This window comes from Centroberyx affinis, unplaced genomic scaffold, assembly GCF_046629955.1.
Source record: "Centroberyx affinis isolate AG114_WGS23_722 - 3 ecotype Tasmania unplaced genomic scaffold, CSIRO-AGI_Caff_v1 ptg000522l_1, whole genome shotgun sequence".
NCBI lineage: Eukaryota > Metazoa > Chordata > Actinopteri > Beryciformes > Berycidae > Centroberyx > Centroberyx affinis.
Genome location: NW_027279171.1, coordinates 291,269 through 305,379, shown reverse-complemented (window position 1 = coordinate 305,379; position 14,111 = coordinate 291,269). Strand labels below are relative to the sequence as shown.

Genomic DNA, 14,111 nt, shown 5'->3' with positions numbered 1-14,111 from the left:
ATGGAATGCTTTGACTCGACTTGAAACAGCCCCAGATATACAGGCGCTGCATTGTATTTTATGACCAGGCCTTCTTAACTCTTACTTGACCAACACCCATCTCTATGCTTCACGGGGGGGGGGGGTTTAGAAGCTCTGCCCCATTTGTAGTGCAGAGATGTCACAGATTGGTTTTACATATTCATCCCCTCCACAGATTTGAAACATAGTCAAGTGTTAGAAGTGTTCTGGCTGCATACCAGTATCATGGAAATACAATGCAAGTACCAGTGTGCATATGTCATATACTAAAACACTCCAGTACATCTCGATTATAAAAAAAAAAAAAGTGTACATGCCAGTGTCAAGCAGTTGCGGGTGAAGAATAATTGGCCATCATACTTCAAACTGTCAGAGAGAGATCATCTAATGAGGGGCTCACACCACATTCATGTATTTGAGTTTTTCCCCCCTGGGCGCTGATCCCTCATTTTATCCCACCATTGTCTCTCTGGTAAGTGGCCAGGTGGAAAGGAACAGATGGGAGTGTACTAACGAGTTGAAAAATGCTCGGTGCGATTCTCATTATCAACACTTTGCTACAGGGAAGACTAAAAACAGAAACACTGTTGTGAATGAGTTGTGACGCAGAAGACTTACTGCTCTCTGCCCCATTTATTTTTGAAGAATATTCCACTACTTTGTGTATCTAGGTTAAGGCTATCATAATTATTTTCATCAAGGGAATGAGTAGTAGTCTGTGTAGTCTATGCAAACAGGCAATGGATATTTTAAACTTTGTGCTTTATTATTACAAACACATTATTACTTTGCGATACAATGCTTTATACAGACTCTTGTAAATAGTGTGCTTTGCTATTGGTAAACCGTAGAGACCACATTGGTATTGAACTTATTTTTACATTCAGAAGTTCTTTCAGTGATTGAACCATCATTTGTAATCAGTTCCTGTGATATAATGCTTATGATACGCTTAATGCAATCATTTTCATGCTTTCTTCAACAGCATATGAAGGGAAAAGAGTCCTCTGTAGGAATTAACCGTACATATTGCTCATGCTTTGAGGACAGAACAACTTACAACTGTTTTATTCTGACACTTGCCACCGGACACACATTGGATGACATTATGCTACCACTTGTGAAACATGAAATAATTATAAACAACCAGTACAAACATGCTGATGGGGAAGAATAATGAATCTGGATAAGAAAGAATGCTATCATACCAAGGATCTAGCCTAACTTCATGCACAGATCAATACTACTGTACAGTAGGTACCTCTGGGCAAGGTAAAATCAATAGAAGGTCCATTGTCTCAAGAACTGTTTCACAAAAATAATCATGCATTTGTGATGAATGAGATTACTGAAAATATTCAGGCCCACAGAGTTCTTCAACATTTTGGCAATGCCTATGTAGATCATCAGTAATTCAGAAAATATGCAATTGGTGACACAATTTTGAAAAAAATAAAAAACCAAAAAGAAACAGGTCATTTTCATAAGTAATACTATTGCTCACTTATTTCAATTAAAGTTGCCATCAATTCTGTGTGATTTCACTTTATTTATTGCAGTAATAGTGATTAATTCATATTTTTGTAAGTAAAATTCAAACCTAACAGTAAGCTCATAGTGAATAAAAGATTATTACAATTAATGGTATTCCACATGGGTTATTGGCTGGATATGTTGCCAAATGAACTGTGATGAGACCAATCATTATTGCTACAGTCTGTAGCTCCCATGAGCTGCTTTCTGTCCACATACTTCTCTGTTTCTTCTCTTTGCTGCTGTTGAGTCTACCAGAATGGATTTTGTGGGAATCAAGCCTAAATTCCATCCAGATTGGACCAATTTAATGCACGAAACAGATAATTGGGGCTACTGATGGAAGTTAGCAGTTGTGTTTTGTTTGGTTTGCTAGCACTATAATTAATTAATATCTAATTTTACAATGATTACATTAATGGGTAAATATTTAATTAAAATGCTATTTTAATATTCCACCAATTGTATGGTTATTTTATAAAAATAACTATTTTTGTGATATTTTGCTCTTAGTTTTGCTATTGTGTATTATTTTGACTTCATGTGAGAATAATTATGGCTATTTAAAGTGATATTACATTTGTATTAAATACTGTATATAGTATGATAATTCAGAGTTACCTTACAAGGATTACCTTCCCATGTAATCTGTCTGCATATAGGACACATTGAGTAATTATAGTACTTGGTGTACTGTGAATGGGACAATGACACTGAATCAGCTGCAGGTAAACACTTTCGCACAAGATGGGACAGAAACTCATGAAATAACGTGGAACATTCACACTTCATATGTTCTTTGTCACACCCATCAACCAGTCAGCAGGTTGACAAAGTGTAAGACTTACCAAAACATGGGGTGAAGCTCTGAGAGAGTGAGAGAGGATCCGGAGAGGTGAAGGTGTGATGCTGTGTGTCAGATGCCTTTTTTGGTGTCTTTATAGCAGCCGTGCAACACCAGCCATAGGGGCTGAGTCGGGGACAGAGGGTCAAGTTTTATACAACTGGCTTGATTGTCACTTACACAAACATTCCCACAATTTGAAATAGGTTAAAGGGGCATTTCACCCATAGTACATCCCAACATTTCTTAGTTGTTACCTTTGGTGTAATTAATTCTCGCAGATTAATTTTTGGTATTCAGTCTTTAGGTTGTTAGATATTGACGCTGTATCTACATATGAATTATTTTCCTGACAGGGTCATACTATTCTTTCACCTACATCATTTAATTTATTGATTTATTAACTCGACGGCAAACTCAAAATTATTGACTCTTAATAACTCAAGTAGAGTGAATTTCTTTAAGTGTTTATAGTTTATAGTTTCTCAGTGTGAGCTGAGATACCTAATAAACTGCTATAATTTTCAGTGAACTGCCCCTTTAAATGTTTTTTCATAGTGTGATAATTGCATTATGATGGCTAGGCTGTGTTTATACAAACTCACTGGAGATTAACATCTGTGGCTTGGTGCTAACATACACTGTAGCTCTTAATTAACCGTTGTGATACCATAATATATATGGCATGTTGGTATTGTAACCCATAGTCTGACTGTAGACTTTGTGCTGATCAGACTCGGGTCACATTGTATTTGAAATCCCTAGAGTGTTTATTTAAGTCTGCCTGGACTGATAAAGCGGCAGAAATTTAATTTTGTCAACTACTACATCAGGTTCTACGCATAAGGAAAGATCAAGCCGAAGTAGTTGAGAGGATTTCAAACATTATTCAGCACAGAAAATATCTATTGGCTTGCCACAGAGATCTATGGCTCTGTGTTTAAATAATCCTTGATAAAATATTCTGCCTAATTAAATCCTTGGCTTTAAATTTCAACTGTGCTCAAGAGGACCCCACCCACCCACCCATCCACCCCATCCCACCCATCCCACCCCACCTCACCCCACCCCACCTATGCTGAGGACCAAATGGGCCCAGCCATGATCAGCATGCCCAGCAGTGGAAGGGGCAGGGCGGCCAACGGTGAGCGCAGGCCGGGAGAGGAGCTGGGGCTGCACAGGTCGAACAGGCTTCCCTGGAAGCGTATCTTCCTGGAGTCTTCCCTCAGCGTCTCCCAGATGGAGCCCACCTCCTCCTGACAGTCGGACAGCGCTGTCAGTGCACAAGTGTGGAAAGCCTCCCAGTGGCTGCGGCAAACAGAGGATCAGCGGATCAACACTACTACACTGCTCTCTGCCATTTCACAATTCATCCCATCTACTCTGCAGACATGCACTGGCTGTTGTGGATTAATTAGCTCTCCAGTAATCTATCACTCAGATGAGTATGGTGGCTTCAAGTGAGTCAAACTGAGCTTTAATTACCATGGTAACTGCATCTGAGAGTGATACAATATCAGAGATGATGTTGGAGCTGGCCAATTTTCAACAGAAGGCCTATGTGTAATTTTGTTTTACTTTAATATACTGTGCTGGGGTGGTAGAGTGCAAGCAGTAACAATGACAAAAATGTCCTCAGAATTTCATTACTGCTGCAGCAAAGTCATAAATTATTTAGTACAATGGCTCAGTGTTTCAGCACCATTCATTCCTGTTTTCTCCCTCGGAGATTACGGCATCTGTTCTTTTTCTCTCCAGTCTTCTGTCATGAGATGCAGACAGACACCATATCTTCCCATATCATTCCAGTCAACCATGCATTATTTCACATGAACAGAATTAAAACCTGACGTCGGTGCACAGCGCTATAGATCAGCGGCTTTCAATCAAGCACCATCGAGGCCCAAGGGTATGCAGGATTTTATTCCAACTGAACACTATCACAGCTGATTTCACTGTTTAGTTCTGTCCTCTCTGGTTGAAGTTGTGCTAATCAATGAAATCAGATCCTGTAGTGTTTGGTTGGAATGAAAACCTGCAGACTCTCGGCCCTTCATAGCACATGATTGCTCATTCCTGTTTTAAGGGCAATTGGGACTCTATTACACTACAAACACTGATGTCCAGTATGCACAAATGGATGCTGCATGCCATTCACACTCTCTCAAACTGATAATAATAAATGCATTATTGTCACCTGCACACAGCCTCCACTCCCCTCTCGCTGGTCACGTTCTCCTGATAGTTATCCATGCTCTCTCCCAGCTCCAGGACACAATCAGAGAAGTCCTTATAAATGTTCTCACACTTCACATCTGCTGAGTCTCCTGACACGCTGAGGGACAGGAATACTGCAAAACACATACAGGTGACACACATCTTATTTTACCAACCTACAGGCACCATGCGATGTCAGAGCCTTGTTGAACCAGCAAGTTTGACAGACAAATCAGTGCCAGTGTCTCCCCGGCAAATGCCAGAACAAGGTTATCAAATGCCTTTGTTGTTTTGGGAGTTCAAATTCGGAAACGGGTGCATCAGCTCTGTAGAATCCTTCAGAGGATTGCAGGCCATTTGGTGTTTCTTTTTCCTATCTGCCAAATATATCAGGGAACAGTTTCAATCAATCTGGTTCTCAGCTTGCAGGGTTTCTCTTTACAGGGCTTCCCCCACTTCCCACTGCTTATGATCATGCTTATGCTCATGCAATCTTTTGTAAAATGTGATCTACAAATACATCTGACTTGCCTTGTGACCTTTTAAGGAGTATGTAGAGAAAATAATTATTCTCATACATTTTATTCCATGCCTCACTGATTAGTATGTTTTCAATGTTAAGTCCATGTAATCAGCAATAGCAAGCATTTCTCCTTTAACGTGAATGAAAAGATTTTCAATTGCTGTTATCTGAACCTCCTTTTCACGAATACCTGTAGTTTTGGATAAAGCAACATCTTGTCAGAGGTAGCAATTGAATTTAGACAGATGTAAGTGGGCGGTAGATGGCAGATGTTGTGTCAGAGTGGTCACTGCAGCCGATTTGAAGATCTTCCACATGGCAGGCAAGTAATGCTGACATCTGATTCAGTTCCAATTTAAGTGCTAAAACACGTTAATATTGTGAAACCACGACACTCTGTATGAGCTTTGTTTCAAAATAGCAATAAAGAAAAGGCATGCCTCTTTATTGGTTTTCATTTTGAATGTTGCATGTCCCAAAAGCCTGTACAGCATCACGCAAGTAATAATAGACACCCAATATCTAATACCGAGGGGTGTGCTACAAGCTACTGGCCACGGCAGGTCTCATAACATGCAAAATGATCAACTCCCATCATGCAACAATGAGGGAAATAAATGAAAGATTGTGATCATGGCAAGAATGCATGTTGGATGTAGGAAGATGTAGATTCAGGCTGCTCTAAGGGCAGATCTACTCAGTTCCCTCTGACATCCAACCAAAGTGGACTGTAGTCCAAATGAAAACATGGAGGTGCTGGAAATACCTTACCTAAGGCAAACGCAAAAAATCTTCGTATCTTCGTCGACATATAAAATCCCATATCCCATTTCAAGCCAAGCGGAGGGCACCTCGATCCATGCAGCCACCGGATCCGACCAAGCCGTTCATGAAATGGAATAATATCGCTGCTTATAATACAGAGCTAATTAACTGGCCATTATTAATCTCTGCCAGTCTATCAGTGATTAAGCGGCGATAAGCACTTAGTGTGTGTGCAGTCTTGCCTTGATCCGGCCGGCTGCTGACGTTACCTGCCCCCCAGTGCGCGCTGAGCTCATCCCCCCTCCAGCACCGGACAGCTCTCACCTCCCTAATGAACAATCACAACGATACTCCCACTACATGCCTGCAGGGACTTCAAGTGTGTCTGTGCTGTTCAACGGTGAGTGTATAGTCACCTTATCGTACTTTGTGGATTTTTTTTTTTATTTTTTTTTTATCTCTATCTCTCTTGCATCCCCACGCTCTTCCCATAGGCTGTTAGGTTATCTATTATTCATAGATCATAATTTTGCTGTGACATTTGCAGGCAATATTATCCGTCTACAGCCCATTTGCTACCTATTTGCTCTTAGTTTAAAATAGGATAGCGTTGTGATGCATTGGCCTGTTCAGTACTTTCCACGCCATAAGCAGCAGGCAAAGAGCAGCTGTAATCCTTGATTATATCGAAGTAAGAGTATTCAGTCTGGGAAGTGTGTGATGTGATTACAGTCACTCTTCCATGGAGAGTGTTGCATTTTGGTTTGCTTGATGTAATATTAAAATGTATTTATTAAAAAGATGAAACTATTAAAAATGATTAAAAAATTTGAAGAAATGTACATCAAAATATTGACTAAATTCTGATATTTACAAAAAATCTTTGGAAAAACATCTATAAGTCATTTTTCTTCTTAATTTCCTTCATTGACATCATGGACATCAATGATCCTCTGTTTCCAAGTTGTCAGTTTCTTGAAATGTATCTGGTGTGATAATTATGTTTGACGCATTATTTATTATATTTCACAAGAGCAAAGGTTTTTTGCACCTGACTCTGCAGACTGTTGCAAAGCAGGAACTGCTGGACAATCAAAATGTGTGTCAAGCTCAGTTGTCAAACATAACATCTTCTCAATATCCTTCCTCACATCCCTTCCCTGCCGACAGAATGTGTCATGATGCTGGCAAGAGAACAACTAACTGGACAAAATATCCCTTTTGTTCAGCCTTTTATTCTTGTTGAAAAAACGTTTTATCACAAATTATGGCATGCAATCTCACAGTATGGCCACAAGCCATAATTGATCCTGTTGCACCATTTTAACAGAATAAACGTTTAAGATGCTCCACTGAGCCTCTTACAACAGAAAGGAGAACAAACCCGGTGCATCGTTAGTGTCCTGCAGAAACCTCTCCAACTTTCTCTTTTAATTTTTATTGTAACTGGCAGCTGCCATTGCCCCCCACATGTAGCAAATGTTCCATCATATAGGAACCGGTCCAAACCCTAGAAAATATATTGCCGAATGTTAAAAATATATGGGTATCAGTGGGAAAAATAATAACCAATTGTATCTACTTTTTGTTGACACAAGGTCTTTGCAGGACATCACCAATACAGTACTGATATGGCACAAAAGTGTTTCTATACCTGAGGGAAAGGAATTTGTTAGGAGGGTTCATCTCATTTGAGCACATGGGTTTTGAAGTCATAATGTCCATTTCAGTCCATTTAACCCTATAAGGCAGATAATAAGGATCCATATAAAATGCCAATAAACTTAAATGTAACCTTATGACTTCACAGCATGCATACGGGCAAAGAGGAGGTGTCTCCAGCTCTCTCAGTGTCTCCCACGTCCCCACATGTTTTTCACAGAGTTAACATGGTGATTCAATTACTGAGTCTTTTCTTTTATCAAGTTTCACACCCTGGTAAAACGTAAATCCCTTTACAAAGTGAACTAAAGGTTGAGTCGTGTCAGTGTGCAGCAGGAGTGGTGTGTGTGTGTGTGTGTGTGTGTGTGTGTGTGTCTGTGTGTGTGTGTGTGAATGGCCTCACTCTGACCGGAGCACTAGAGTCCTGGGATGCTCACTGGTCTTGCAGACCTAAAAGCCCTGGTGGTGCAGGCGAGAGTGTGGAGGTGAGAGGCTCGCTCAATACAAACATATAAAACGCATCGCTTTGAGCTGGAAATTGGATTCCAGGAATGTTGAGCAGTTGTAAATGGGAGTCAGGTTACTGTGGCTAATGAGGAAATGAGCTTTGGAAGTCTGACAGACAGTATGATGATGGCTGGCTACAGGCAGATTTATTGATCTGTTCCAGCTGCCCTCTTGGTTCGTTTCCGTGGAGATGTTTTAGGGGATGCCTTGTCTGTAAGAGAGGAAGTCATTATCAGCCATTTGTGTTGCTACTTTTGCAGAGAAAATGAAAGTAACATGAGCAAAAGGTCACCACTCAAACAAAAGAATATGAAGAGAGTGCAGTAATAATTAAGCGGTAAAATAGTTACTCAAAAGGGTTCAGTCTATTGTACTTGTGACACTTGGGGTAGAAAAACAAACATACTCATGACGTTGAGGGTTTCTTGAGGAATCCAGCTGATGTCCACATCACTCATCCCACCAGTGCCTTTCTCTATTTTCACTGGGATTCTCTTCTTCTGCACAACACAGGTTGAAAAACAACACATCACATTTTCAATCCACTCTATCCATTAGCCTGATACAAGATATGCATTCTATCCCAACTGTTGTTGTAGATGTTATGGAAACAAACATGTAATTTGTGATTATCTGCGACCAGATTGGTGCAGGTTACCTTATTGGGGCCGCAGCCTAAAGTAGGGCCATACTTGTTTAGATTGTGTAGTCACTAATATGGATGTTCGTGGATAGGCCTAATCAATGATCTGTTATTTAGGCCTATTCTTGACTCTGTGCAACATCAATCAATGTTATCAAACTAAAAGATGAGTGTTGGTGTGGGGTGTAGCTTTTTTCTTGGTATGTTGGTGGGAAAATGCTATCTTTTAAATTGACCATGTCAGATAGCATCATGTAGACATTGTGTACTTGCTGGGTTCAAGAGTCAAACTCTTTTGTCAAACGTTTTGAATCATTTGCCAAACCCGGGATTAGGACCCAAGACCCTTGCATGGAAGTCTGCTGCCCTACCAAGTGAGATAAAGCACCAGTGTGGCTGCCAGAGAAACTTAGGTGTTGTGTCTCTCTATCCCGCTGCTCTATATGCGCGGTGGAATAAAAAAAAAAAAAAATACAGTACATTTACATACAAGAATACCTTTTGCCTCACAACCTTTTCATTTACCAATTACTCACTGCCTTCTTCCAACTAGATATTTAAACACATATTAGATCAGTACCTTTGACATATGGAGATATCTTAACATGTAAAATACAGCAAAGCTGATCAAACACAAACACATACCGTCCTCGTCTCCAGGACCTGGTACACTCCAAAAAGCACCAGCGCCACCAGTCCAGTCAGGAAAATGTACATGAACATTCTGCAGACAAAACAAAATCAATCCTTTAATCACTGAACAGAAATCAACCCAAGAATACTGGGTTCATACGTGTTTTTGCATATACTGTATATTTCATTTTCATTTTCTCCCTAGTACACAATTTTGAAAGATGTGAAAAAAAAGTGGGTTAGGGAGGGAGAGCGAATAGAGGTGTGTGTCTGTGATAACTGATCATTCATCTCTACTTGGGGGTGGTAAAAAAAAGGCGTAATACCAGCCTTGACATCATTGATTGAGGTGTGGCCAGAAGTGCAACAAGGTTGAAACTTGCAACCCATAAAGAGCAGTGCAACAGCCATTTTCAGCCCCTTGCACCGGATGCAGGACTTAGCGCAAAATGAGTCCTTCAGTTTTAAGACAAATCCACCAAGACTGGCACCCTTGCCCTCTAAAGCATTTCAAAGGATCTTATATGCACTACAGTAATTTGGAGAGTTGGTGTTGTGAAGTGTTAGTGAACTGGGCGCAATGTTGATTTGCATGGCCTCACCTACAAATAACTATTATGTGGGCAAAATAAGGAGATTTACATATGCATGACCATAACAGGCAGGCTGTATTTTTTGACCAGCGCTATTAGGCAACTGAATAAGCATAGCATCCAGATTTGGTCACTTTGGTGATATAGCATGCGCTCTTCCGTGTGCACATCTTAAGTGAATCTGGGCCTCAGAATACAAACAAGTAGCATCTTTATCTATATTCACATATGTTTACAGCATACAATACAACATAGACCCTGCAGAAAAATGCTTACGTCTCTCCATCCAGTCCCTCTTCCAGCTCAGTGATGGTGACAGTCTGGTTGTAAATGGCAGTCTGGAATGCATTGCCCTGGAGAACAATTACACACAACTAGTTAGCAAACGCCTTAAGCAATACATTCTTAAAAGTTTAAGGAACTGCTCCTTGAAAACCAACAAAATGACTGACTAAAGACGCATTTGACATTTCATAAATCATAACATCAGATGGTTCTTCTACACCACCACCACAAATGCTTTCTTAAAATCATGTAAATTGTTCTTACCTCATTGTCAAGATAGTTGAGGAGGATCACAAGACCGAAAGGACGACCAGCCATGGGCTGAGCTGGGATGAAGGAATACTCGAAGGACGCCTGTTTCTGGGGCTGCACCACAGTGTTCAGGGGCAAAGCTGTGAACTGCACAACACAGTACATTATTTCAAATGTTGTTGTCATACAAGAAAACAGAATGACTTCTTTAACTACATAAAGTCCTGTATTTAACATGTTTATAGGAAAATATTTAATAATAATGTCATGAGGTAGATGACAGGACAGAAAGCCATATTCCTGCACATTTTTTTGTAATACAAACTAAATAGAAATTTAATTCTGGGTTTTTGTTTTATCTCTTCTAGGAAAGTGAAAAGACAATGCTCAAAATCCATGTGATGGCATCAAAATCAAATGTGCAATACTATAGAAACCCCTGTTTTATTTTGGGCTGAATGGTGCCACTGGCAAATATTTGATCAACCCTTTTATATCATATGTTATTCAGACTCAATATTTAGGTTACAGTTATGAGATTGGAAAAATATTTTCCATTCAAAATTGTTCTTTTTTTCTCCTAAAAAGTGGATATTGGCCACATTCAATACTCCACAACAGGAGTTTTGGGTGTTAGGTGGACTGCCATTGATTATTATACAGTCACATAAATGCAGTTTTCTTTCCACTTTGAGAAGTGGTATACAGTAGTTTTTGTAGATCTCAGACAAAAAAACAAACCAAATAATTTAATTTTAAAATAACTTTCCCACACATCAGACTCAAGGAATGCACAAATGTTTGAGCGTGATTCGACTTCAGAGCCCGCTTACATTCTGAATGTAGAACTGGAAGTCCTGTGGGTAACGGAAGGAGGCCTCCAGGGACTGCACGGAGAAATCCTGACTCCCCTTGTTGGTAAAACCCACCAGGAACTTCAACGATTTCATTGGCGGGAAACTCTGAATTGATGACGAAGACACATAATACAAATAAAGCATCGGTTCACCATCAGAAATCTCATAAGCCACTAAAACATACAACAAACATAAGAGCATCTCAGGATGTCATATCCACTTTATGCTTTAATATTAGATTAAAAAACATTACTACACGTTCCTCTTTTCTCTCAGTTGTTGGTGTGACTGTAAACATTGAGTAACAGGTCAATGAATGAATGCTAACCAACCTTCTCCAGTCACAAAGATGATGGTCGTGTCGGCGTCAGGGTGAGACGTTACATCAACAGCTTCAGCATCATCGTCTAAGTCGCCGTCCGTTTCCTGAGGGTGAACGCAAAATGACATCGTAACGTAACTGTCTGAATGTAAAATCTAAGAAAACCTAACAAACAAACAGTTTGTTCTGCTGCTATTTGATCAAAGACACATACCGCACTTGGTATCTGATCTTCCTCTACAAGCACCTCATCCTCCTCTTCCTCTTCCTCCTCATCAACTGCAGCATCTGGGCCGATGTCCTCAGCAGACTCTGAGTCGGCAGAAACGTGGCCTGGGTCGGAAAAGATAGATTATTAGGTACATTAATGGTCTTTGGAAGTTTCCTCTGTCCCCAGGAGAGGATTGGCTGCTGGATGTGGAGAGAGCCCACACTCCATTTATTACTTATGGGAATGAGAGAAGCTGTGAAAAGCAGTGAAAAACTGTGAAAACACTATAAAAATAACTTGCTGTCCTCTGCAGAAAAGTACATTGCATATCATGTGTTAATGGAGTTGGAAGATCAAAACACTAGTCAGAAATTATCCTTCTGTGGTGTCAATAAATATTGACAGCACAGGCAATACCAATCAGGAAATTAAATGCTTTAAAAAGATGTTTTAAATGGCTCTTGGTAGTAGAGTTCAAATGCAATTTAAAATGAATAAATAAATGAGGCGTATTCCTAATTTCTTGTCTGCCCATCTGCATGACTCCTGGCCGCCAATTTTAGATGAACAGCAGCAGATAGTCACAACCATTCTTCCCCTGGAGAATATCAGTGTCATAAATAAGTGGAACCAACAAATACAAAATATTACTCATTTGAATAAATCGACTTCAAGCCAATAATTTATATATGAACATCACTAATGGACAAACTCTTCTCTATGGGAGACAAAGGTGGACATCATACTACCCAACAATACAGGAATAACATACTACTAAAATTCTGTGATATCTTTCTTTAACATAATGGTGTATTTGGGTATTCCTGGTAAACGGAGTAAAAGGAGTGAGCCTTTCATTTTTTATGCAATTTGATGCAACTCCAGCAGCACATTGTGTTTTGAAACCTTCAGTGAAGTGTGCCCTGGACAGTCAGGGGCTTAAAGCAGGGGTTCCCAAACTTTTTCACATCAAGGACCCCTACATAGGCCACCATTAGACCATTATTTGCTGAGACTTTGCCCCATTGACCCCATTTTTGCAGTTAGATATGACTTGGAGACAGAATTATGACAGAACTATATTACTGTCCAGAACTATATTATTGTCCATATCATGAATAAGCAACTAGACAATGTGTGTTCCAACTAAACACTACACAGGTGATTTCACTGCTGTACTGTAGTGTTTGGCTGGAATGAAAACCTGCTGTTGGCCCTCCATGGCATGTGCTTTGACTCCCCTGACTTAAGTTATACTCATGAACAAAATAGTCATTCTCATTCATTCCCTAATTGTGCGAATTTCTAGTGAATAAAATGATAGTGAAATTCAACTACTACTACTAGGGACGCCTGGAGGTCCCCGGACCCTCGTTTGTGACCCACTGGTGTCTATGGTGACGTGTCCCAGGAGCGGGGACCCCTTCAAATGGGTTGTTGCATCCATACTCAGCTTATAGTAGGCTATCTTTGAGTAAATCACATCTAAACTTAATAGGGCGGTTCAAATCCAATTTTACACAGAATACACGAGGTTTAACGATTTATAACTTTTACTATTTAGCGTCGCGAGCTAGAAGACGACATTCCTATTCATTTATTTAGAGGAAAAGTGATAAGCTACAACTCTGGCCTGTAACGTTATGGATACAACAACTTTCAGGCACGTTAAGTTAGCAATGCATTCACGGAGAAATAGTACTACTGGCTGAAAGTAATATGCCACGTCAATGTTAGGCTGTCTGATAACTTTTTGAAGTGTTGGACAACTCGAGCTAAAGCCTCAAGTTATACCTTGTCTGCTTCACGCGCCTACACAGAAACAAATGACTTACCGATGGATAATAATCCACAGGGAAAGGCCAGGAGAAAAAGTAGAAGCAGTTTTGATCCAAAATTGAACATTTTGCAGGCTTCAAGGTTGGAGTTTGTAACACATCAGCAGTCGGGAGAAGACAGCAGCGGAGAAAGGGGCGGGACAAGAGAGCGTTAAGACACGCCTAGTATGTACTGTACAGATATGGGAAGTCCCACTCAGTTAAAGTTACACTGGGTTTTATTTTTCACCACCAGCTGAAACTCAGCAGCCTGGAGCAAAAAGTCACAGAAATTGCACTTTATGACAAAATTCAAATGAATCATCCATCCAGCTTACAACCTTAATGAAAAATCACTCTAACATTCCTACAGGATCTTATAGTCTGTCTGTGGTAGTCAATATAATAATAATAATGATAATAGAA

General features: G+C 40.0%; 2 protein-coding genes across 2 annotated transcripts; both read right to left on the bottom strand.

The window, feature by feature from the left end:
- Nucleotides 1–3,471: 3,471 nt before the first annotated feature.
- LOC139642776 (neuritin-like) lies at nucleotides 3,472–5,961 on the bottom strand. Its single transcript, XM_071517788.1, has 3 exons — nucleotides 5,910–5,961; nucleotides 4,596–4,749; nucleotides 3,472–3,706 (listed from the first exon to the last, which is right to left on the bottom strand). Exons 1-3 carry the CDS (start codon nucleotides 5,959–5,961, stop codon nucleotides 3,472–3,474), a joined length of 441 nt encoding a protein of 146 aa, XP_071373889.1.
- A 1,136-nt stretch (nucleotides 5,962–7,097) lies between these two features.
- On the bottom strand, nucleotides 7,098–13,830 carry LOC139642790 (translocon-associated protein subunit alpha-like). Its single transcript, XM_071517813.1, is given in 10 exon segments — nucleotides 7,098–8,283; nucleotides 8,479–8,572; nucleotides 9,361–9,439; nucleotides 10,218–10,294; nucleotides 10,491–10,625; nucleotides 11,312–11,416; nucleotides 11,418–11,440; nucleotides 11,668–11,761; nucleotides 11,872–11,990; nucleotides 13,704–13,830. Coding segments are annotated over 10 exon segments (861 nt in total). The 5' UTR covers nucleotides 13,774–13,830; the 3' UTR covers nucleotides 7,098–8,218.
- Nucleotides 13,831–14,111: the final 281 nt, after the last annotated feature.